The sequence below is a fragment of the Corvus hawaiiensis genome, chromosome 7 (assembly GCF_020740725.1).
Source record: "Corvus hawaiiensis isolate bCorHaw1 chromosome 7, bCorHaw1.pri.cur, whole genome shotgun sequence".
NCBI classification, from domain to species: Eukaryota; Metazoa; Chordata; class Aves; order Passeriformes; family Corvidae; genus Corvus; species Corvus hawaiiensis.
The window spans coordinates 9,443,652-9,468,506 of NC_063219.1; the positions used below are offsets into that span (position 1 = coordinate 9,443,652).

Consider the following 24,855-nt stretch of genomic DNA (forward strand, 5'->3'; position numbering starts at 1 on the left):
AATCTTGAGTCAGAACTTGAAAAATGATGGATAAACCTAACAAGGTGATAAAGGAAACAAAGCGATTCTAACTTCATGCTAGAGCACAAAGATGCAGTTTCCAAAGACCCTCAAACTGTTGCTTTCAAACTTGGATATACAAGTCATTGACAGTTAATATAGATCATAAGACTTGCAGCCTAATCTTCCTAACCAAAATGTGTCTGGAAACATTTATAGTTTGAAAAGACTTTTTTTAAAAGTGGGGCAAGAAATGCTTGGATTGGGATTTGGCAAGAGAATTGTTTTTGTTTTTTTAGGCTGAGATTGTGAAGTTCATTGAAATGGAAGAATGTAAAATAGGAAGTTTTTAGTGTACCTGTCCGGAACACTACTAAACTGTATGAGAGATAAGAGCCAAGTTGTTCACAACATTTGACCATAGAAAGGTTTTTATTGATCAATATATTTATTTATTTAAATTCCTCCCTGTGATCTTTTCCTAGTGCTCCACTTCTTTGGAGCCTGAAGCCAGCCATCTCCAGAGGGTTACCTGGAACATAAGTAGTTAAATACTTCGGTGGGGAGGAGATGTCAGCTGCACAATTTTAGAGGCTGTCATGGCTCATGTCCTGGCTGACTGAAAACTTTGCTGTCCTGTTAAAGGGAGACCTAAGAACTCTGTTAATTTGTCCATGCACCTATTGTTCTGAATACCCATCTAGATGACTTGAACCCTTGTATTTAATTTAGTCTGTGAATTCGTATGATTTGCTTGGGTTAATGATAAATACCCAGACAATGACCTTGGCAGAGTCTGGGAAAAATTGGTAATGATAGGTAATGTCCTTCGCCAGCTTAGCCATTTCTGTGGTGAGTTTCAGTCCCTGCATTAAAATGGTTGTACTGCTGAAGTGAGCATCATAGACTTGGTGTGAATTTTAAGTGTATAAATGCCCTTCCTGTTTCAGAAACACAATGTGATCTTAAGAGGACTGTATTTCAGTGCATACTGCCTTCTTGTTTTCCAGACTTTGTATTGACTTGTTCTAATAGGTTTGGGTGAATTTTGGATTTTTTTTCTTTCTTACAAGCGTGCTTAATGCTGTCCAGGTGGTATAGGCAATGTTAGAAATGTATCTGCAGTTTGAACCTAGTGGATGTTATGTTGTTACTCATTCTGCACACAGCTGCCATCAGTGGTATTAATTACTTTTGAAAAGGGGTTTTGCACCTGGAGTAGGTAACTGTAATTGGAAGCTGCTGGGAACAAAAGCAAACAGGATTTTTTGCAAGATACAGAAAAAAATATGACAGATTGCAACAAAACAACTCAACTGCAATTTTAACATAGGCTAAGAAAGAGCAGCGTATTACAGACAGTAGTTTGTAAGGTGACTGTGTACATCGGAAACGTCACAATTTCTCGTTCACTTTCGGAGACCAGTGCCTATCAGCATTTGAAATGGGTATCAATTGAATTTAAGATAAGTCGTCTAAGTACTAAGGACTTTAAAGGCGACTTTAAAGACTTAGAAAAAGAGAGGGGGTTTCAAAGGGAGGAAAATTCTGTCTCTTCACCGATCTTCATGCACCTTCGTTTTGAACTGATGATGACTTTTAATAGTAGGATTATTGAAATACCTTATCTAAGTGAAAACATTTCCCTAAAAATTATTTTTTTTCTGAGTAACTCTTATTTGGAAGGTATGTTCTTCTTTGTAGCACGTGCCTAGATGTTCTTAACTTTTCATTTGCCTGCATTAATAGTATGTGTCTGCTTTTGTCAACACTGCCAGAAGGCATGGCATGAAGGTGTTAACTGTTTGTTTGGTGTTAAACCTCCCTTTGTCTTCCTTGCACTGGGATAGGGCTGTTAATACCCTTCATCAGGTCATATTTCAACTGACTTGATAATGGCTCCCAGTTGCCACCCTGCTCGTGCTCTCCCCCCTCACCCACAGACACACCACTTTCAGCATGTCTCAGTTTGTGTTCATCCTTCCTTCTGTTTGTCCTAGATACCTCCTTTCCTTTTTACCTCATCGGTTTTTTGACTGACCCAGATGGGCTGACGTTCCGAGGGTGTGGCCGATAGTGTAACTGTGTTCTGGGCTGAAAGGCAACAGAGATTCCTTAAGTGCTGTCGGTTTGAAACTAGAAACTTGCGGTACTGCTCACTATGAACTTTTGCTCAGTTCAGGAGATGTTACCAAGTTTTTCCACAGGGCTTTTTTCTTATTAGAGGGGAATCACATTCCAGTTTGGTCTGTTGGCAGCGTTCTCCCCTCAGTTCGTGGTGAAAGAGTCAAGTGAGAGAAAGCAACCCTGAACCTCCTAAGTCTGATCTAACTCTGAAATTAGTACTGTTTTGGACAAGGACTGGGCTAGATAAACTACAGATGGCTTGATCCTGAGAACTGGGTGCTTTAGATCCCTTTTGCAAGCTGAGGTGCTACTTGAAGGCAGATTGATAATACCTTGCAGTATAGCTTCACAGTTGAAACTTCAAAAAGAGAGCTTTAAGTAGAAAAAAATAAAAATGAATGCAATAAAACTATTATAACTAATTTAGAAAAATAGAGTGACAAATTGGAAAAGTAATAAAGCCTTGTTCTTGTAGGCATGTAGCTTCAAGGGACTGAAGGTCCTAATTAAATAACATGTAATTGCTACTTAAGTAGGCTTTTTGACAGTACGTTATCAAAGTACTAATAAACTTTTTCAACTTTTTGCAGGTGTGTACAAAGTAATATTGTGTTGCTTACTCAAGCTTTCAGAAGGAAGTTTGTCATTCCAGATTTTATGTCGTTTACTTCCCATATTGATGAGCTGTATGAAAGTGCTAAAAAACAATCTGGAGGAAAGGTAACCTGTTTATAAATTCAACTTCAGACTTCTGTAGGTTTTTAGTATTAACCAAATGCGTCATTTGTTAAGTAGATAGATTTTTCTTAACATTTTTAGAAAAATTAAACAGATAGCGTAATGAAAGAGTTTTGGAAGTTCAGTTATGCCTGCAACTTGTAAACTGTGTTAGAAATACAGTCCATAGCCTCTAAGAATCTTGTAGCGTTTTGATGTTGGAATATGAAAATAGCATTATTCTTTCTTATAAAACTGCTGTATAATTTGTCAGACTACACTTAGTCTATAGAAAAATTATGCAGCTCTACACATCTGGCAATTGTCAATACCACACCTTTGTTAGTAAATAAAATTTATTCTGGTGCTTGTTTTCAATAAATTAGTTTTAAAATCCCAGACTTCGTTACAAGCTAAAAATTTTATATGATTTGAAAATGCTGAACATGCTGTAATACAGAACACAGATACCTCTCTGAATGTGCTGAAAATTTTACTTTGAAAAAATGTTTTATTTGATAGTGATCCAGTGAATATAATAATTTCTAATGAAGCTTTAGATATACCAGGTCATTATTAGTAGTGTAACTCAGTTCTACCTTGTGTATTCTTTCCATTGACATTTATTTTAAGTAACGTAGAGTTAAGTATTTTGGATATTGTAATGTGTCTCTCTTTATTTCACGCTGTAATAGGTTGCTGACTATATTCCACAACTGGCCAAGTTCAGCCCCGACTTGTGGGGGGTGTCACTTTGCACCGTTGATGGACAAAGGTATATTGTAACTTCTAGATTTTGTTCTTGGAATAGTTGAAGGACAGATAAAGGCAATGCTTCTGTAGTATTAATCTTTGGAAGCTGAAAAGCTTTGTCTCATAGTACTTGTGCATCGAGCTGTATAACTTTCTGTGTAGGTCACAATGTACAAAGTGTTAGTTCCTTCTCCACATTTTAATGTTTTCACTGTAGCATTGTTATATAATATGTGTGTCACTGAAAAAATGCAGATACATGTTCTTTAAAAAGAAAATGAAGATGTGGAAACTGGACAGAGCTGAAGATGATTTTGCTTTTCAGGTTTATCAGGCTTTTCCCTGTAAGGGTTTACATAGGTCTTAGATATAGTCAGAGTGATTTTATTTTTCTCAGTATTAGTAACTCAGAGTAGCAGATGGTTAGGAGCCTCGATGTAAAGGGATACCTTGCACCATCTAGCTGAGAAGTAACACAAACTCTGTCTACCTTTCTGAGTACACAATGCAAGATGTCCATCATCTCTGCTGACCTGCAGTTTGGTGTGGTCCTACTGCAGGTCCTGGAAACTGCAGTTTTTGGGTGTTGGGTTTGTGAATGGGGCATTCCTGAGAGCATCAGACTTGCTTCTGGTGACTATGGCTTGGAAGTTATTTTGCTATGATCTCTTGAGATCCATATGTTTGCTTCTAATTAGCCATATGCTCTGTAATCTCAGGGGAGGAGCTGTACAAGTGAGCTGAAGTATATTTTTCATCTCCCTGTTTAAGTGTCTGAGCTACAATCTATTAATAGTAAAAAACCTTATACTTTAAATTGGCATTTTGCTTTGTTTTGGATATTATGCGCTAATGAAAGTTTCTATAATGTTAATTTTTGTGATGTTAAATGTTTAGTAATGTTAGCTTTTCTATTGCCAAAATGGTATTGTGATTTTCACTGAAGCTTGCTTGTGTTTTCTGCAAAGAAAAGAAGCAAATACACTCCTGATTTTGTCACCAGACAAGTGACTGCTTCAAGCCTTTTGCTCTAGATGTGGCATATGCTGCTTGCATGAGTCACTCTTTGGTGCAGTCTGACATAGATGCTGAAAGTAAACTTTCCAAAAGATAGCATGTAGTAAGTGTTATAAAACATCTCTGCCATTATCACAGGGAATGTAAATGCAGCTATTTGATTATTGTTCTCAAATTGCAAAACCAAACTGTATCTCATATTTGTTTATATAGACATGAATAAGTGTAGTGGCTCTGTTTGGGTCAGCTGTACCCTGTTGAGTATGTGGTTTGCAACTGAGTAGGATAAGTGTAAGATTAGAGGTCTGAGGTGATTTCTTGCTCTGGTACAAACCCGTATCTGAACCCATTTTCATTTTGTTATCTCTGCAGTAGTCAGCAACTGACTTTGTTATGCTTGGCTTATGGAGTCAGTTGCTAAAACCTGTAAATCTCATTGTTAAGTTCTTTAAAATGAGACTTAGTATCAATATGCTTTTGCTTTTTGGTGCGTTTTTGTTATTAGTCCTTGCATGTGGAAGGATAGATGAAGCATTTAACATTCTACTGCCACAGCTGACAATCAGGAAATTCCAAGCCTCTTCATCTGTGTTTTTCGCAGGCATTCTGTGGGTGATACCAAAGTTCCATTTTGTCTTCAGTCCTGCGTAAAGCCTTTGAAATATGCGATTGCTGTCAATGATCTTGGCACAGAGTATGTGCACAGATATGTTGGTAAAGAGCCTAGTGGATTACGGTTCAACAAATTGTTCCTGAATGAAGATGGTAAGAGATACATTTTACTTAATAATGCAAATACTCAGTTTTAGAAAAATATGACGCAAGCCTACACAGTTTTTTCAGTCTTGTCATTTTACCCTATCCTCTTAAGTCATATTACTAGGCAGCTTTCTGGAATATTTTGCATCAGCAAGGTAAACTTAGTTTTTGTTAGTCACTTTTGCCTAATTTAGAATGCTAGTAAAAGATGTTGTATTGCTTCTATTCTATTTGCTAGTTATTGAGCTGTAGGAAAACCCAAAGAATTTTAACGATGAAAGTATTTTAAATTTATTTTTATTTAGTTGAGTTGGTAGCAAGTGTTCCTTAATCATGGCTTCTGTAAAAATGGTGGTGAAAGAATCAAAGATGTTAAATTGATTTTAAAAAGCATATAACTTCTCAGCCTTCTGAGAAGCAGGTGCTGGTGCCAAAGGCCAGCACTGACTAGCTTCCAGAAGGCGAAATCTTCCCACAGATTATTCTAAATGGAATTTGGTTACTGATTCAAAACGATGTTTTTATTTTTTTCCCTGTGGCAGGAGTATTTTAGCAAGAATTTCTCATACAGCACTTACCTAGATTATTTCTTTTTCATGTTATATTAATTCTCAAGCATGGAAATTTAATTTTAATAAACTTTATGGCAAAAATCTGAGAAAGGTGACTCAGGTAGCCCTAGAGGAAATACTGGATATTATCTCTGAAACACAAATGTTTCTTCTAGTGGATCTGTCTCAGTAAAAGAACAGACAATGTTTCCATTGCCATGGTATTGCAATTAATATTTAATTACCAGCATAAGGCTTGGATGACATTTTTCTCAAGGACTGTATTGAATTCTGACTTAAATATCTACATTATTAATATATTAATGACACCTGATTATATTTATTATGTTTATAAATATATTCAAATGATTATATAAAAATTATTTATTTATATCTTAAAATCATCTTACCATACTTAAAAATACAATATATCGTGACAATTTATTTTCTCTGTTTTATTATGTTAGTAAATGGTGATGAAATACCAGTATGAATATATTGCCAAGAGAGATTAAGCATTTTGTCAAGTTTTGCTGTCTTGTTTTTGCTTTCCTAGTTTTTCCAAATATACAGTGTTGTAACAGTGTGAAGAAGACTTGTCTTTCATATCTTACAAAAAGATTTACTATAAAAAAAGCTTTGATGGTGCTGAAAATGGCTCCTTAATTCCTTTGAACTAATATAGATGTTCTGTATTTTCTCTTTTTAATAACGTGACAAAGTACAGAAATTATTTTCTTCTTTTTATTGCTACTTTTAACATTGAACTATTGGAGAAGAATTGGTGGGCTGTGGTCTTTTACATTACTGTTATACTTTAAGAGTGTTTATAAGGCAAGAGTGTTTCTTATGCATATTATGTTATGCATAAGAGAATTTGGACTATGGAAATTTTGACCAAGGAACATGAAATTAATAGAGAAGACTAATTCACATGATAGAAAATTTAATCTTTAAATATGTGCTTCTATGGCTGATAGACACAGGAAAGAAATGCTGGGACTGACCTGGATGGCCTCTTATACAGTCGTTATGAGAAGAACTAAAACAAAAAGTAGGAGTCTAATAAATAGGAACATTTCAGTTATAGGGAGAGAAAGGGAGGTTGAGTTTCTCCAAGTGAAGGAAGAGGAGGGAAGAACGGATTATACTTTGCTTGTAGATTTAAACCACTGTATGAACTTTAGATATGCAGAGTATTTGTCAGTTTGAGCATCCATAAATACTTTGAAGATCAGATTTGAAAATGAAAAAAAAAAAATAGATATTGAATCTATTTACTTTCTGAATATTCAGATGTAGTTGAATTTCATGTTCATAATCCAGATTCTGTGAAGTGATACACAGGTGTTTGAAAACCGTTTAGACATGCATCTGAAGCTATTTTTTCTATACTTACTTTATGGAAGATTCCTAAAACAGGATATTCTTGTATTTCATTGTTTACTAGTATTGAGATTCAAGCTGGAAAGAATGAAGAATATTTTAACATAATTTAAAATTATAGCTAAAACTGCCGATTTACAACAAAAAGATGTTGCTGTGTTTAGAGTATTATCTGTGCTGTGCAATGGAAATTTGGAAACTTCTGCAGGCTTATGCATATTCAATTTTAAAACTTGTTTTATCAAAGGGAATATATTGCCCAGTCCAAGTCAGATTTCTGAAGGAATAAAACAATCTCCATGCTAATTTTAAAAATACTATTCCAGTTGATTGAAGTAGATCAGGAATTTTACTATGTAAAATATGTCTGAAACAGGCATTATCAGGAATAATTTTCCTGGCTATGGTCATTAGGCAGCTACAGGCTTTTTAATATCTGTTGAGCTCATGATGCTACAAGTGTGACAATACCTGTATATATGAACAGGTAGTATCTCTTATCCATACATACAACCTCTTCTTGGTGATAATTATTTGTAGAATTAGTCGAGTGATACAATAATTTGTGGAACTTAGTCCAGTAATAAAAGTTGCATTGTAATTGAATAGGGGATTGCCAGAAAAGTGTTTATTTTGCTTATATCTCATTAAGGATAAAAACATGAACTTGGCAGTATAATGAGATGATACAGCAATACATGTGACTTGCAGAGAAGCTGTGTAAAAGATTTTATTTTTTTTATCAGTCTGGGCAGATCACTGCCTTTATTATTTGATTATGGAGAGTGTGTGTGCGTTTGGTTTTGGTAATGTGTGTCAGGTTTGCAGTTTGATACCTCTTTCTAAAGATTAAGGGGTGAATTTGTTCATCTCTTTGGCAAGTTTGCAATTACAGTATCAGTCTTCATGCTTAGTTGTTGTACAGGATGAAATCCTTTTGCTGATGGCACCCACTGTGAAGTAGATCAGTAGTGGCTGCTGATTTAGAAATAGACTTGTGTATGAATTTCTTTAAAAATTAATGTAGTGTCAGAACCTATACATCCCCCAGCGGCGAAAAATTACCAGGGAATGGAAGACATCTCTTCTTTGGAATCTGCAGAAATCTTTCAGAGTTTAAGTTTTTATTTAGGCACCCTAGCACTTAAAAAAGGGCAATATAGCTAAAGTTCGGGGAGAGGTTCTTCATTGTAGAATGGAATATTTTGGTTGGAAGGGACCTACAGCAATCATCTGTTAAGGGCATTTTCCAAATGCCTCTTAAACACTGACAGGCTTGGGGCATGGACCACCTGCAGGAAGCTTGTAGCTGTTTAGGCAAGATAGAGCGTTTTCTGTCTCTTACAAACACCTATGTATAGGAAGTATTTGGGTGTATTCCCTGGTGCTATGCAGATAATGGTGAAAACTGCTTACCTGGGACCTGGATACCCTGGCAGGGTTTGTTGTGCTTAGAAGAGGCAGCAGTGGGTTCATGGCAGGTGTCCTGCTCAGTGCCGTGACGTGCTGGAGTTGGCAGCAGTAGGAGAGGCCCTCAAAGGACAGCTGTTGTTAGTGTATGGTGAGCCAGGCTGCTGTACCTCCCCTTAGCTGGTAAGGCTCCCATAGTGATGTTCCTGCCGGCCTGTCGTGAGGGGAACAGCACAGAACTGCATTTCAGAAGCACGTTCAAGAAAGTGCATATTTTGTTTTATCGGAAGGTTCTTCCCTTCGTCATATGCAGGCAGCACATGGAGATGTGTTAGTTGTAAAGTGGCCAGAACAAGTACAGGTTGCTTGAGATGTTAAGCAGTGGGAGACTGGAATCTTCAGAGTAGAGGGGTATGTGACCAAGAATGCCTTGACTTTGCAGGTAAGTGGTGATGTCTCCAAAGAAATAAGAAGCAATAGCGTTTCTGAGGGTATATTCTGTGTGGACATACCACGTTGATAAGCTTTTCAATTGCTGAATGCTAAATAAATATTGCACTTCCTTTTTATTCAAACATACACGTGGTATGGAATCTGGTTGTGTTGTTTTCTTCGTACTGTGTGGCAGATTGAAACTATAGAGGTGCACAGAAGAATCAAGAGCAAAATATTTATAAAAATATTTTTAGAATGGGCTCTGTATGATAAAGTCATGAGTTTATGGACTGGAGTGATACCTAATGCTGGTGAGAGGAAGCTGTAAAGAAGAGAAGCATAGCTAGAGTGAGAAATGAGGGTGACAGTGTGTTCTGATTAAGCATGAGAGCCGTGTTGTCTTGAATTGTGTGTCCAGAGTTGGGATCCCCAGCTCAAGGAGAACAGTGAAAAACTGGGGAGGGCTCCAGCGAAGGGCTGCCAGGATGCTGTGCAGTCCAGGGCACGTGCAACTCCCAAGGAGCAGTCGGAAGGGGGAGTCTAGGGGCTCCTCTGGAAGCCTCTTCAAATTCTTGAAGAGGAATTGCCAACATGAAGAGTTCTTTAATTCTTCTTGGTAGTGGCACCTGGTACAACAAGGGCCAGTAGCCCCATGCAGTGGCTTGGGAGCTGCAGATTGGATATTAGGGTAAATTTGTCCTCTAGGATGAACAGGATTGCGGGAGAGGTAGAGGATTTGCCACATCTGGAGGTTTTCAAGACTCAGTTAATAGAACCTTGGCAATAGCCTTGCATTGAGTGGGAAGGTGGAGGAGATGACCCCCAGATGTCCCTTCTGATGTGCAGGCTGTGATGCTGTGAGTGGTCATTTGACTTGTGTTCAGGTCTGTGGTCCCTAAGGAGCTATGGAAATCGTATGTTTTCTTATCCAGGATCTGGTCTTAATTGAAAGTCAGATACATTTGACCCTCGTTGCTTGCATTAGTAGATTACAACAGGATATTTTATATATGTGGATCTTAAGTATAATCAAATGAAATCAGAACAATTTGTCAGTCTCGTTCAGAGAGAGAAGGAATGGCAGTAACAACTTTAAAATAGTATCTAGACAACAAGTTTGTATTTTAGGGGAGCTCCGCTGTTTTGGAAGATACTGGCCTTTTTTCCCACTAATAGAATAGTTGGATTTATTTAAAAGTTCCTTTTAATATTGACTTTCTGAAAAATACTAATAAAATTGATGATCAGTTTTTGAAGATTAACTGATAGTCATAGATGGCTGTCATTGACCATACCCAGTGTAATTTTCATGGGAAGATGTGTGTTGGCTGCGAATATCAGACTCATATCCAAAACCCCAATCATCTCAAGTTTCCTTTAGAGTCCATATTTGTATATCATGCATAAAAGTATTAAAGAGTTTTTGTGTTGTTTTTTAATTAGTATTTTTTCAAATTTGGAGATAAAGGAATAGCAAATAAAGAATTCAAACATGTCATGATATTAATGCATTGAGAATTGTTCAAAGTTTGCTCAGAAGTCAACATCCTAGTTAAAAGGCACAGCAAAAATGTTAGTTAAAAAAAGAAAAGGGTTATTTGTTGAAGGTGGATTATTTGGGAAAAGTAAGATGGCTGATAAGGAGAGGTTTTTCAGAAAAAGAAAATAGAAGAGAAGGTGATTCATTCAGCAGTCAAGAATGATTTGGGAATGCAAAGATACTGTTAATATGGAGATCAGTGGGAAAAAGGAGAATGTAAGTGTAGCAGGTATGTGCAAGTCAGCTATGAAGTAAGTTAAATTCTAGGGAGGATGAGTAAATACATATTTGCATTTCAGAAGCTGCCGGTAGAAACCTCTGGCTCTTGAAAAGAATCAGTGTTTTGTATTCATGGTCAGCAGTAAGGAAATTTAAGAACTGGATTTTAATTATTTTTTAAAGGTCCTGTTTAAACACTTTTAAAATCACTGAGACTTGGTAACTTGGGGGAAAAATTGGAAAGTCCTGGGGTTGCTCTGCTTTTAAGTGTTGCGTTGATCCAATACTGGAACACTGAAGAGCATTTGTAAGTTTCAAGAAAAGAAATTATGCCAAACCAAATAATTTACTGGATTAAGTTGCATAAGACTGGGTGTGTTCTAAGCTGTAAAATACTCAGAATTATAAAATATTGTGTATAGTGTTGGATTACGGTATTTTTTTAAAGGTTTAGGATTATATAATAGCTATTCTGTAATAGTAACTTGAAGTCATACATCTAGAATAATTTTTCCCTTAGGCACTTGACTGGTTTTGTTTGACAAACTTGTCTTGGAATATATTTGTAATTGAAAACTTTATTTCACAGACAGGCCTCATAACCCTATGGTGAATGCTGGAGCAATTGTGATCACATCTTTAATCAAGGTAAAAAGTTAATTTTTAGTTTCTCTCCGAGTATTTTAGTAGAATGTAGAAAAAAATGTCTTGTACAGATTATAAACTGTATTTGATTTTTGACTGCAATATCTGATGGCACTTTACTCATTGGCAGGTAGACAACCTCTGATATTTTGGAAATAGTAACCCTTGCAAACAAATGCAGTGTTAGACTAGCAGTTTCTAACAAGTATCAGTGCATCTCAAAAACTCTGTTTCCTTGATGGTATTAATTTGTTTCCTTCTTTAGCTGCACAACACTTGATATTCTCTCGAGAGTGTTGCCTTCTATTTGTTAATTGCTGAGGAAGTACATTGCTCAGGAACATACTTTATAGCACTTAGAAGTACATTTCTGAGTGTCTAGTGCTCTTACAGAGCATAAAGTTACAAGAGTATTTCTTGCTGTGCAGAAGAAATGGAAGATACTATAATTTGTACAGGAGCAATTGTGCTGTATCTAAATGTCAGTCTTATGTTGAATTTGTGTGCTGTTAACATCCTGCACCACTAAATTATGTTAGGCTTCTATGGTACACAGTTGTTGTTGGGATGTAAGTGTGCTTTCATAAATAAGAATGTTTGAAAATAGTCACTTATTTTGCCAAGCACACCAGGACTGAATAATGACTTTACATCTTTAGTCCATGATCTTGAGACTTTTGGAAAGCTGTACTGTATTTTTTCTGTAGAATAGCTGTGTATAAATGTCTTGAAGTTGTTAATGGTATAAACTCCATATAATGTTAATGCTTGCCAGATACTTGACTTGTATTTTCTGCTGGTGTTGGTCGCCACAGGTACAAAAAATTAATTTTTTTTTCTAAGGGTACCTGCATAGAGTTCTGGGGAACATGTCAGTCCCCTGGAATTTTTGAGTAGTAAGCTTGATACTGTTACTTCAGAGGTCTAAAAGTCTTGTTTACAACCTGTTTCTTGGTTGTGTTTCAAAGTCCAATAGCTACAGTGTGTTTCCTACCCTCTATTTCCAAAACGTTGATTTTAAAATTACTTAGATCTTGATTTTCTGTTATTTTATATTTAAAGAAGGTGTAAGAACTCCTGCTTAAAGACATTTATCTTTGATAGCTGTAGGTGAAAGAAAATGGCCTTAAGTATGACAGGTAAATTTATTCACATTTAATATTTTTTAAAGGTTGACTGAGCATTGAAATTCACTTGGATAATAGTGAATTTTAAAAACTGACTTAACACACTTGTCTGAAATGTCAAAATGTTAGTCCAAATACAACATGCCCTGCTGATCATAAGGCAAAACAAAAGCATGTGCCTCTTGCAGAAGGCACGTAGTTCTTGATAAATGGTGTACTTCTGAATAGATAACATGGATTTGTTTATTGCATGCAACTGTGGTATTTGTTGCAAGGATGGGGGATTGGTTTTGCTGGGTGGCTTTCTTTAAATTTTTATTTGGGTTTTTTCTGTAATGTTCTTATAAAGAGTATTGCATTGCACTAACATTTCTGCATGTGGTAACTGCACGTCTAGTGGACGCGTATCTTATCACACCATTATTTGTTTTCAGTGTGATTAAAATGTAGATTATTTTCTGTACTGCTTTCACTAAGATACCATTTATCATTTGAATAACTAACCAAGCTAAACATATTCTGAAGAAAATTATGTAGAGGGACACAGGTACAAAACTACCTAGTAGTTGTATTTTTTGTGAAGTAACTTCTTTACAATCTGCAACTTAACATTATTCCTACTAACCTGTGAATTACGTAATTCACGTTTGTATTTGATCTAATATCAAACTTACCTTTTTTCTGAAAAAGGTGGCTTCATTAACTCATGTTTTGCCCTCAATTCCTCTGCATTTGTTCTTTTTATTTAAGGTGTTACTTACATGTCTTAAAGGCAGTGTGTGACTCTTAAAGTACAAGAAAACTTAAATTCACCATGTATTGCAGATTTATCTAATGTGACAGCATGTTAATAACTATGGAGAGATTGTTGCTGTATTTCATAGTTAAGAATGCTTTTATCTCCTTTGAGATTCATTATCTCTTTCTGAGAAATGGATCTAAGAAGTCTTTCAAAGTTCCCATACATGGTACTGAGTTTAGCAGCTATTAGTAGACACGATCTTGCACACAGCTGTCCTTAGAGCCTGGCACAGACAATGGTTACTTGTGGATGAGCAATGATTCTTGGAGTAATCTTTCTGTCAGAATATGTTAACATGTAATATGTTAACATTTTAGGGGTAAAAATGGCTCTTAGCATCACTTACCCAGTTCTGGCTTCTGTAAGAATTTGGTGTTCCCACCTTGGAACAGAGCAGGGACCTAAACTGTAACATTACATTGTCTTTGCAATCCATAATAATAAATAATGAGGGGTATGTGTATGTTAAATTGTACGTTTGTTTGAGTTACTTAGGCATGGCTGTATCATGCTCCTGCCATCTTAAGTGATTCTCCGACTGCCCTGGGTTTGGAGCTACAGTGTATTTACATTTTGGTGTCTCAACCCCTGGCTCTGTTCTGATTGTACTTGCATTACACTCCATAGACTATTTTATCAGTTTAAAGGATGTATCTACAATAAAAATGCATTAGCAAAAGGACATCCTGCAGGTCACTTTTAAAGAAATAAAATTTAAAAAAAACCCCTAAGGACCTTTTCCCTTGTTGATAATTGTACAGCCATTTGCCTGTAATACTAGTTGTATAAATGACATGGTTACAACAATTTTCAAATAATTTTTATCAAAAGAAAATTGTGTGGCAATTACAGGAGTTTGTGGAAAGGCGGTATGAGATAAAACAGTAATTTTTTCCGTATCTTCAAGGAAATATAGGTGCTTGAAAGAAGGTGATTCAACTCCTGTACAGATTTAGTACAGATTCAGTGCAGCTTTCTGTACATCACATTGGCTGGGAAAAGTCTTTATTGCCTGTAGTAGGGATAGATTTTACTGCTTTGATCTGTTTTCTTAAACTTCAAACTCAATTCTCAAAGCTTGTCAACTCCAGGAATAACAGTGGTTTTGTCAGGGACTTCCCACTTCCACTTTACCTTTACTGACTTGTCGTATTAGAAGTGCAGGTGAGATAAAGAGGAAGGATTCACAGAGAAATATGTGGAAGAAGGCAGATGGCTGCGGATGGAATCACCAGAGGATAAAGGATTAATCTTAAGTCATTTTTATTGTGTGCTTTAACATTCCATCTGTAGATAAAAGTTTTCCTAATCTAACAGCAAAGGTTCAGGCAAATACAGCATCTTTAAATCCTCTACGTACTGGCAGCCACACGCAGACTGTAAGACAGTGTGGACTTGAAAGCTCACTGAAGGGAGGTGTTCTGTGGTCTTGAATTATGTGGGAAGCATTTAGACATGTTGGGAATAACAAAATTCATAGTTCTTGCAAAAAATTCGGTGTACGAGAAAATGAAAATGCTGATCTCGCTGACCCTGAAAAGACCTTAGTTCAATGGAAGCTTTTTTTTTTGATAAAACATGGAGGGGTTTGTGATATATTTAAGAGCTTTCTAAATATACTGATAAATCAGAAAGTAAATGAGGCAAAGAGTGGTAGAAAAAACCTGTCTGGCTGTGCCAAGGGTCTGTTTGCTGTCAGGATTCAGTTATTAGGAAACCTATGCAGTTACAGTTTAATACTTGAGAGGTGGGAAAATGCATGGTTTATTTGGCAGTATAGTTATAATAAACTGTACTGATTTAGCTTAACTGCTCTATGCTGTCACTCCAGTTATCCTTCCTGATAGACTGTTGTGTAAATATACATACAAACCACTTTGCATCATGTGTTGGTGTTGTGATCTTCTCTACCAGATACTTGTCTTTACTTTGGTGACATTGCCTCTCTTCCTAGGTTATTAATTTTCTTTTGGTAACTAATTTGGGGATAGAACTTACATCCATGTTTTTCTCCACTTGCTTTTTACTGTAACTCAAGTATATTGGATGTTATCTGATGTAGAATATGTATGAGATTCTGTGAAATGACATCTGTTCAGTGGTCACAAACGCACAGAAGTGAAGGACACACAAAATCTGACATGTATTTGAAATTTTCATAGTATTTGTCTTAGGTCAAGTACTGTCTGTCACAGTGTACTCTCAAGTATTTCAGAGCTGAAAATGGTACACTAAACTGGCAAGACACCAGTTCTCACAGAACAGGACCATCTTAACAAATAAATATAAAAAGTGTGTAAGTACAGAAAGCTAAAATAAAGACATAAAGAAAAGACATAAAGAAAAATGCACAAGTGTAAAAAAAAAGAGTTTTCTTGCACTCTGATGTAGTATTATGATTTTTTGTTTCTGGATATTTTCATCACAGGATAGCGTTAGATTATAAATTTGGCTTTAAATATTCCAGAAATTAATTTTTAAATAATCTTCTATTATTAGAAGATTATAAACTTCTCATGATCCAGGTGTTTTTGTTAGCTTTGCTTAGATTCTAAATCGAGAAATTGCTTTAGCAAGAGACATGTGGTAAGAGCTTATATGGTCTAATCATAGAAACAGTGTTGATCAATGAAAAGTGGCTAATATTAACTACTTTTCCAATAAGTATTGCCTGATTTTGTTGTTGCAAGCTCTGGTAAGTATCCATGGGTCTCTTTCCTATGTAGGCATGTAGCCTTTGCAACTGTTTCTATTTTTTAATAGAAATACAAGTAATATAGTACAAGTACCTTGTTTAAAATAAAAAAGGGAAGATCACTAAAACCTGACACAGTCAAAAAATTCAAATTTATGATTGACAGCCATAGGTTCATTGGGGTTTTAAGTGTTTACAAAATTGTGTTGAGCTGTCTTCTGCAAGTTTGAATTTTCTGCCTATCAAACTGCTTCAGTCCTAACATTGTAAATTTAATTTTGTATTCATTTAGAAGTGTTTTTTCATATGTTTATACACACAAGCATGTATAAGTGTGTATATGAACATATGTTCCAGTAAATGTACAAAGTGTTTGTGGAGTTAGTGCATGGAATGTTTTCTTTGATGTTCTAGACAGGTTGAATTGCATCTGAACTTTAAAAATGCTTTTTAAGAAGTATTGTCATGGTTGCCCTCAAATTCATAGGTTTATACAGTCAAGCTAAAAATAAGGGCTTGTGGAAGAACAGAAGTTTCCTTGTCTCTTATATTTGTTTAAATTATTACGGAAAAGCTGCTTAGTACTCTAAATGTTAGGATTTTATATTTGCAATTGAATTTTAATCATAGAATGTGTGTTGCCACTGTGTCTCTTCAGCTTTTTAGGAGGAGCAGGATACCTCTGTCAGCTGCTGAAAGAGGGGAACTAATCTGCTGGGGTTTTTAGTCATCATGTGTATGGAAGCAGAGTTTCTCATTTCAGTAACATGTTGTAGTAAATCCCTACTGAGGTCTTGATCGTGTGATTGCTTAAGCAAGTAGTTCAGGTGAATGAGCAGTCTGATTTCAGTAACAATGCTTTTGTGTGTGATATGAAATACCTCTACAAGTGCGCGGAACATCAAGGACTAAAAACTCATCATCTGGCTTAGTATGCAGAAGATTTTCTTCCCAAAATACGAGTTTAGTTGTGAACTTTGAAAAGGAACCTTTTTTATTGAAAGTCAATGTGGAAAAAGTTTGCATTGAGTCTTTCGCCCACCAATTTAATGTGCTGCTGGTAAAGCCATGTTTTTATTGAAGGGAATATTTTTTTCAACCAGGCAGAACAAAAAAGTGAAGTATTATGTATTTATATTTTTGCAGAAAGCATGATCTCTTTCTCCCTCTTTTCTTTTTTTTTAACAAAAGAACCTGTTTCAATTTATTAAACATGTCTAACCATACAATTATCAATGCAGCATCCCATAACTAATGCTGACCCACTTTCCCAGAAAAAGATGTTCATTGTGCATTTGAAAGGTTGAAAAGGTTTTTGTGGTTTAAATGTTGTTACATATTTTACAGCATTAGGATCTATGGAATATTTTGACAACTGCAACAGTTCAATGAAGTTGGTAATTTCTTCTTTTAATTATTTTTCATTGAACAGATTTGGAGTTAAATTTTTAAGATTTGTGTTCTGGTATATTATACAGGAACATTTTGATGAAATGTATCATGCATTTTTTTATCTAATTGAAAATTAGCTAGAGATTATTGCCTTTAGGAGTAAGGTTATTAGCCTTTAAACATAAGGTAGCCACTGGCGCATAATTTTGAGAGAACAGTGTGGTGTTCCTTTCACCAGTGATCATACGTGTGTGTCTGCACATCCTCCTGTAGATGAGCTGATGCATGGGCTTCCAAGATTATCTGCAATACCCTAGTCCACACACAGAGTGGGAAATGAGACTGGCTTTATGCATTTCATTAAGTAAAATACTGGTTGATATAAAGCTTCCGTTTTTTCCACTTTCTTCCCCATCCCCACACTAAACACAGTGCAAGTAGCGTCTTGAATTGTTTGAGATTTGTTAGAGGCTTGTTATTCTAAATAGAGTGTCTTTAATATTAAAATAATGTATTAAAACAGATACATTGTTTCCACTTGTGTATGCGATGCCATTGTTTTTTAAACTTCCTCCAAAAATTCTACTTGGCTACTTAAAAAAAATTAAAAACTCCCCCCAGTAGACCATATGCTATTTTTTACCTCCCACTCCTCTTTCAATCTCTTTTGATAGGAATTTGTGAAAGGCCACCCATCAGAGACCTCTGAAAAATTAATGTTTTTAACTGGCAGCTACTAAATTTGAGAATGTTCTTCAATGTGGGAGGAAAAAAAAAAAAAATTCTCAAAGTAACACCCCTCATCCTTCCTGAAAAACCCAAACCAAGCACACCCTAAGAATTAAGTTTCACTATCATCCTTATTAAGTTGGATTTAGATTTTCCTGTACATTGTTATCACAATGATGTGCCCTATGATGTGAAATTCTATTTTTCTAGCTGTTTAACAATTTTTAATAGGTAGGACATTAATCAGATATTAACTAAATCAGATATTTTAAAACTAATTGCAGTTATTTTCATAGTAAGGGGTAACACTTCATTTTTAGTCTTCGGTCTAAATTCTTAGTATGGGCACTGGCCATGGAAATATTTTAACTTCAGTAGCCTCAATCTCCCTATGCTCAGCTCTGTTGGTAATATGAGAATACTTTTGGCTTACTAATCTATAAAAAGTTAGTGTTTTTACTGTAATTATCCTGTTTGTAGTTACTTCTGTATTTTTTTTGCTTTAGCTACAGCATTTACTTATGCTAAGCATGTAAAGTTGAATAGAGAGCACTTAAAATAAAGCATACCTTCATTTATTACCTTCCAGTTTAAATTAATTTCCAACATACAGGTGTTGGTTAAGATTCATAGGATTGTTTAAATTATAATTAAAGATTTACTTACCTAACACTTTAATTTTTTCATTAATATATGAAGTGATTGTAGTACCTTATTCTTAATTAGCCTCATACCTTAGTTATGTGCATTAAAATCCTAATACTGTTAAGTGAACTAACTTCTTTCCTGTGTTAACAATTTTTGTAAATTATTTTTTCTTTTCTTGCAGCAAGGAGCAAATAATGCAGAAAAATTTGACTACGTAAGTTGATGTTATAACATTGCTTTTTAAACTAAATTCAATGGAAAATTTTCAAGATGGCAAAAGAATTGAAAGTTAAATTTTAATAATATCCTATGTTTTGTCTTTGTAGATATACTTGGTTGTTCAAACATTTAGTGATTTGTATTGCATTTGTAAAATGGTGTTGCAAGATTTAGGGTACGGCTGGGTTGAAAGTTGATAACCTTTTCATGTGTAAAAATACTGCTTTTCCTTCTCTTTGTCTCTAACAGGTGATGCAGTTCATGAATAAAATGGCTGGTAATGAGTATGTTGGATTCAGTAATGCTACGTAAGTATTTTTTATTCACTTACTGAGGTTAGGTGGAAAGTGTTTCAGCTGATAACTGGCATACGAGCTTATGACAAAGTTTAGTTATTTACATTTCAACCAGCATTTCATCCCTTATATTGGAGGGTGTTTTTGACTTAAAATTTACAGCTAAAGTTGTGCATGTCTCTGACATCAGTGTGGCTAAATTTCACCTAGAAGTGTTGGTTACCTCTTTGAAATGTCAGTATTCTGTCTTAGTGCTCTGCTGGTGCTATGGCAATGAGAGCTGTAAGTGCAACTCTTCCCTTCCTGGCATTCATATTAAAAATTAAACTCTGCATGTTGGTGGCTGCGTAGCAAATGTTTAGAAAGCACTGTTCATAACAACTGGGACTCCCTCTGCTTTTTTATTTTGCATATTTAAATTCTTTTCTAGAAGAAACAGTTCCCCTCATAAACTCAGTGTATAGCATTCCAAAAATCTGGAGAGCTTTTTCCAGCAGCATGAGGGAAATCATGAAGATTCCCTTTAGCAGAGTTGCTTCCAGGTTGCCAGCTGGAATGCACATGCAGAGGTGTTTTTCCTGAGCTTTGTTACAATAAAAGGTGTGTACTGTAGAAGGAACCAGGCAGGTATTCCTCCTTTAGTTTTCATCCTTACCTTAATCATCACAATGAGGAGTGCAGCCATCAGTCTGGTCACTGTCTGATCTGCTGTGTGTGTGTGATCCTCAGATTCCTCTGCTTTGGTCAGGAATGACCCTTTCGCTGTGGGATGTTCCATTCCACTCCGGCCTATTTAGAAATGCTTCCGAGATTAGGATCTTGCCCTCCTTTGCCTTATCTCCAAGTCAGCTTATGTTGTGTGGGTAACCAGTACTGTGTGTATTTGGATGTCAATGCTGATTCAATCCAGCTGGGTGAACTGGGATGAACTTCTATGGCCAATTCTGTCCCATTAGTAGAATATTTGTGTTCAGAAGTGGTATATCCTTTACATGCAGTTTTACTGAATTACATTATACATCTTGAGTTCAGCGATTTTTGGGGTTTTTTGGAAAGTTTGACATGTTGCCTTGTCTTTTTTTTATTTTTTTTTTTCTTTTAGGTTCCAGTCTGAAAGAGAGAGTGGAGATAGAAACTTTGCAATTGGCTATTACTTGAAAGAAAAAAAGGTTAATCTCTTTTTTTCTTGAGTGTATTTTGAAGGTGGTGTGCTGGGTTTTATCCATAGTCTGTGAAGACTTTTAATTTATGTACAGTATGGCATAAATTAATACTGTATATGTCTTATCAATGTTATTCAAATGCTGTCATTAAAAAAGTGTGATACTTAAGCCATTCTCATAAAACACCTCTAAATATTTTTCTGTATTGTAGCCATGGTAATTTGTTTTATTTGTTGTAAAGCATATAATCTGTGCTGTACAGGTGACTTCATAAAACTCCTGGATGCATTTTTCAGTTTGCTTATTTAAAGATGATGGAAAGATGTACTGAAAAAAGTACATTTAAAGATGTACTGAAAAATACTTTAGTACCTAGTTTATTGATATCGCTGCACCAAGTTATTTTTAAATCTGATGTCATCAAATATTTCTACTTATTATATTTAAATATTTATATTAAAATATGCTTAATGCTTAGTATGCTGACAAAAATATTGCTTAATTTACGTCTTTCTAAAAGTGATACTTAAAAAAAAATAATAATTTTACCTAAAGAGTCTTTATTTTTCTTCCTCAGTGCTTTCCTGAAGGCACGGATATGGTTGCTATACTAGACTTCTATTTTCAGGTAACTGACTTTAAAATTGAGACTAACTATAGACTTAGAATTGCTATTGTAAGCAGTAGAAGCTGATTTGTGCCTAGACATGGAGGCTTTAATGACTTGCAGTTAAATTTGTCAGCTTCTGTTAAACTCTGGAAATGACAGATGTGTGTTTGATGTATCCAGATTTGCTCAGATGTCTTTATTGCTAATACAAACTAGCAATAGTCTTTAAACCACTAGTAGAAGTTTAAAATGTCTTGTATTACTTCAGTGAGTTTGACAAAACATTTCTTCTTCTTTGGGTTGCTGCTTCTTACTGTGCTGTGGAGTACTTTACTGTGTAACTGGAGAATGCATGCTGAGCTGTAGGCTTGAGGGGAGTGGTACAAGGGAAGTAATGGCAATATCTCCTTCTTTTAGTTTAATTCAGTGAGTTTAATTTTGAGTAAAAGAATCTATATATATATTTATTCTCCCCCTCCCCCATTTTTTTTCTTTTTGACTTTCAGCAAGTTGTTTGCAACTGTCACAAAATGAGAACTTGGCAAGTGTGAGGTATTTCCTCAGTAAGGGTTTCCTAATGTTTAAATGCTCACAACTCAGCCCTGCTGTGTAGGGTTCTCAAGAGGTAGTTCTAGTTGTGTTACTGATTCACTTCATCTGGGAGAGTTTAAAAAAAAAAAAAAACCACAGAGTTCAGTTCTCAAAATCTGTTTTTGACTTGGAGACTTGCTGTTACTTACGCAAATCATAAGCCATTATTTTCAAAATGCAAATTTTATTCAAGTTTTTTGTGTTTGGATGCACCTGCTCTCTTATCTTTAGATCAGATGCGTGTTTGTGAAGTAAGATATGTGTGATTAGCTGTAGCTGACCTCTTGTTGAGTTAGAAACTAGGTACAAGCTAATAGTCTGCTCTAAACTTCCCTTGTGACTGAACAGAACGTGTAATTTATCTGAATTTACTGTGTAAACGTGCTTTTTAAATGCCTTGTATCCCACTGCCTGATAATGTGTTCTAAGTGAAAGCTATTCATAACTTAAGAAATGTTAAAGCTAACTTTTCTGATGTATTTTAATTTGGCCTAATTTTTGTGCATTCTGATCTCTGATTTAATGACCATGTGTCATTCTTTCTTTTTTCCCTTGAAAAATCCCCTTTTCACTCCATGCTCAGGAAAAGGATAGCTCATACACGAGCAGCATTTCTGTTTTCTTGTTAGGGTACAATGCTTAACTTTCCAACACTCAGATTCTACTTGAAAGTCTAGTTGTTTCTTTTCTTTGGGTTTTCTGTAATGTTCCTTCCTCCCTTTTGTAACTGGGAACTTTCTGAGCAGGAATAAAGGTATTTGCCTATTATCTCTGTAAAGTGAGGATGGATTGTTCTCAGATTAGAGAACCGAGGTACAAAATGCAGGTGCTTAAACTGAGAACCTAGAAACAATTTTTTTTTCAAAGTAGGTGATACTATGTAATACTTCATATGTTTAAAACACGGTTGCCATTTTAGATGCGTCTCTGACAATCTCTTGATTTGCAACTCCAGTTGATTGGACTAGGATGTATTGAGTTTGGCACCCGGAAAATAAGAATTCCAGGTAGTAACTACTCATGCAAACGTGGCTTAGGTAACTTCATGAAGTATCATGTAATGACTGTTTGGCAAAAGCAAGAATACGAGCACTAGTTTGTTTACTTTTTAGAGCAGCATTTCAGCTTCAGGTTGAAACCAACTTATCTTTTGGTTTCTGCAGAAATGAGGCAGCATCAGGTGATGGCATCATATCACATTTCCTGATGTGTCACCAAAGTATGTATAGTCTGTACTGAAGCAGGGATCCTGGGAAAAACTATGGTGTGGTTGTATAATTACTATATAAAAAATTAAATATGAGAAAGGTGAAATAAGGCTGCATCAGCAGGAAGTGCTGGCATTAATACTTGCATGTGCTAGAATTTGCAGCTTTAAATTGTACTTCTAATAACGTGTGGGATCTTCTAAGCCTTTAAAATGAAAAGAACCCACCACACAAAACTAGCTCAAATTGAAAAAAGCAGTCATTCTGTGGCTTTGCCATTTAAGCAGATGCAAAATACTGAGATTGTTTTACAGACCTCTTCCTCTCAAAGGAACATAAGGGGGGGTGGGGGGAGGAATTGAGCAGAGACACTAACCCATAAAATACTGTCCCCAGCTTTTAAGAGGGCTTACAAACACTGTCACTGGGATCTTTATAGTAGAAAGATTCAGACTGTATTAATTGATGCTACTAGTGTCATCTGTAACAAATGTATGTTACAGGTGATTTTGAGATGTTATTTTAATATTTCTGTATTTTGTTGATCCTGCTGTAGTTGGCCTTACTGTGCTAGAAGTACCAATGCTTATAATCTCTATTTCTTTTCCATAAGCTTTGCTCAATAGAAGTAACATGTGAGTCAGCAAGTGTGATGGCAGCAACTCTGGCTAATGGTGGCTTTTGCCCAATCACTGGTGAGAGAGTCCTGAGTCCTGAAGCAGTCCGGAATACCTTGAGTTTGATGCATTCCTGTGGCATGTATGACTTTTCAGGGCAGTTTGCCTTCCATGTAAGTACTTTCCAAGTGTTAATTACAGCTGACCAAGAAGACTAATCTGTGCTATTATTTTCTGTGTTCCAGGGGTTGCTTCCTTGTTTTTGAGGCAAAGGAGAGGGCGTTACATGAATTGTTTAGAAATTGAACACACTGTAAGGGAAAATCTCACCTAAGATTCATGGCACTACTAGTGTCACATACCTTATAGCACTCTGCCTTCACATTTGGGAATCCTTTTCCTATCAAAACATGAATACTGTTCCTTAGGAAAGGCTGTTCATGAGAGAAACAGGTCATGATGCAGATGGAACTAAAAACATGGCTGCAGAAATCCTGCTGTATGGGAGTCAAGGATAGCAGAAAGCCTTTGCAGACAGTTGTTTTTCCTTCACTAACTCAGGCTCAGAAATTGTCTTCATGTGTTGTAAAAATGGATGTCATACACAGCACATGTACTGTGCTCCTGTTTTCTAGCAGTGTGTTCCATACATGTAAATATTTCGAGATGGACTGTATCTTATTGATACTTTCAGTACTCTGGTCTGAGCATTTTTAGTTTTTCCTTAGTGCATACACGTAAAAGTGGTTATGGTGGCGTTGTGTGACCTAAGAGTTGCTGCTTGGAGAGCTATGAGGATGTGTGACATGTTAGTTCCTTCTGGAAAAAAGTAATGCCTTTGTTCATATTGTAAATAAGTAGGTTATTGTATGATTTCGTAGACACTCTGCAATTTTCTTGTGGTTTTGTTTTTTGCCTTTTCCAGTCAAGATTTTTACAGCTTCATTCTACCACCTTGTTGTAAGCTGTTCATGAGACATACACTTGTGTACTACTGCTTAGTCACAGTTGCTTGTTTTATAATAGATTTAAATTACCTTTTTTCACAGTATTACTGACTCACTGTATTCTGAGAGCAAATAGTTTTATAATTCTGAACCTCGGATTGTTACAAACTGTATCAGGTTATTGTTTATCTAAAAAGAGATAAGTAATAATGCTTTCCTGGCTTCAAGTGCCTTCCAGATACATGTTTTATA

General features: G+C 35.7%; 1 protein-coding gene across 2 annotated transcripts in view; it reads left to right on the forward strand.

The window, feature by feature from the left end:
- GLS (glutaminase) overlaps window positions 1–24,855 on the forward strand; it is a 61,050-nt gene that overhangs the window by 12,355 nt on the left and 23,840 nt on the right. For both annotated transcript variants that reach the window (XM_048309467.1, XM_048309468.1), the window contains exons 4-12: window positions 2,718–2,847; window positions 3,540–3,619; window positions 5,216–5,379; window positions 11,504–11,562; window positions 19,134–19,166; window positions 19,421–19,479; window positions 20,570–20,636; window positions 21,208–21,258; window positions 23,653–23,829. In XM_048309467.1, the coding sequence (XP_048165424.1) occupies window positions 2,718–2,847; window positions 3,540–3,619; window positions 5,216–5,379; window positions 11,504–11,562; window positions 19,134–19,166; window positions 19,421–19,479; window positions 20,570–20,636; window positions 21,208–21,258; window positions 23,653–23,829 (820 nt within the window). The remainder of the gene's footprint in view (window positions 1–2,717; window positions 2,848–3,539; window positions 3,620–5,215; window positions 5,380–11,503; window positions 11,563–19,133; window positions 19,167–19,420; window positions 19,480–20,569; window positions 20,637–21,207; window positions 21,259–23,652; window positions 23,830–24,855) is intronic.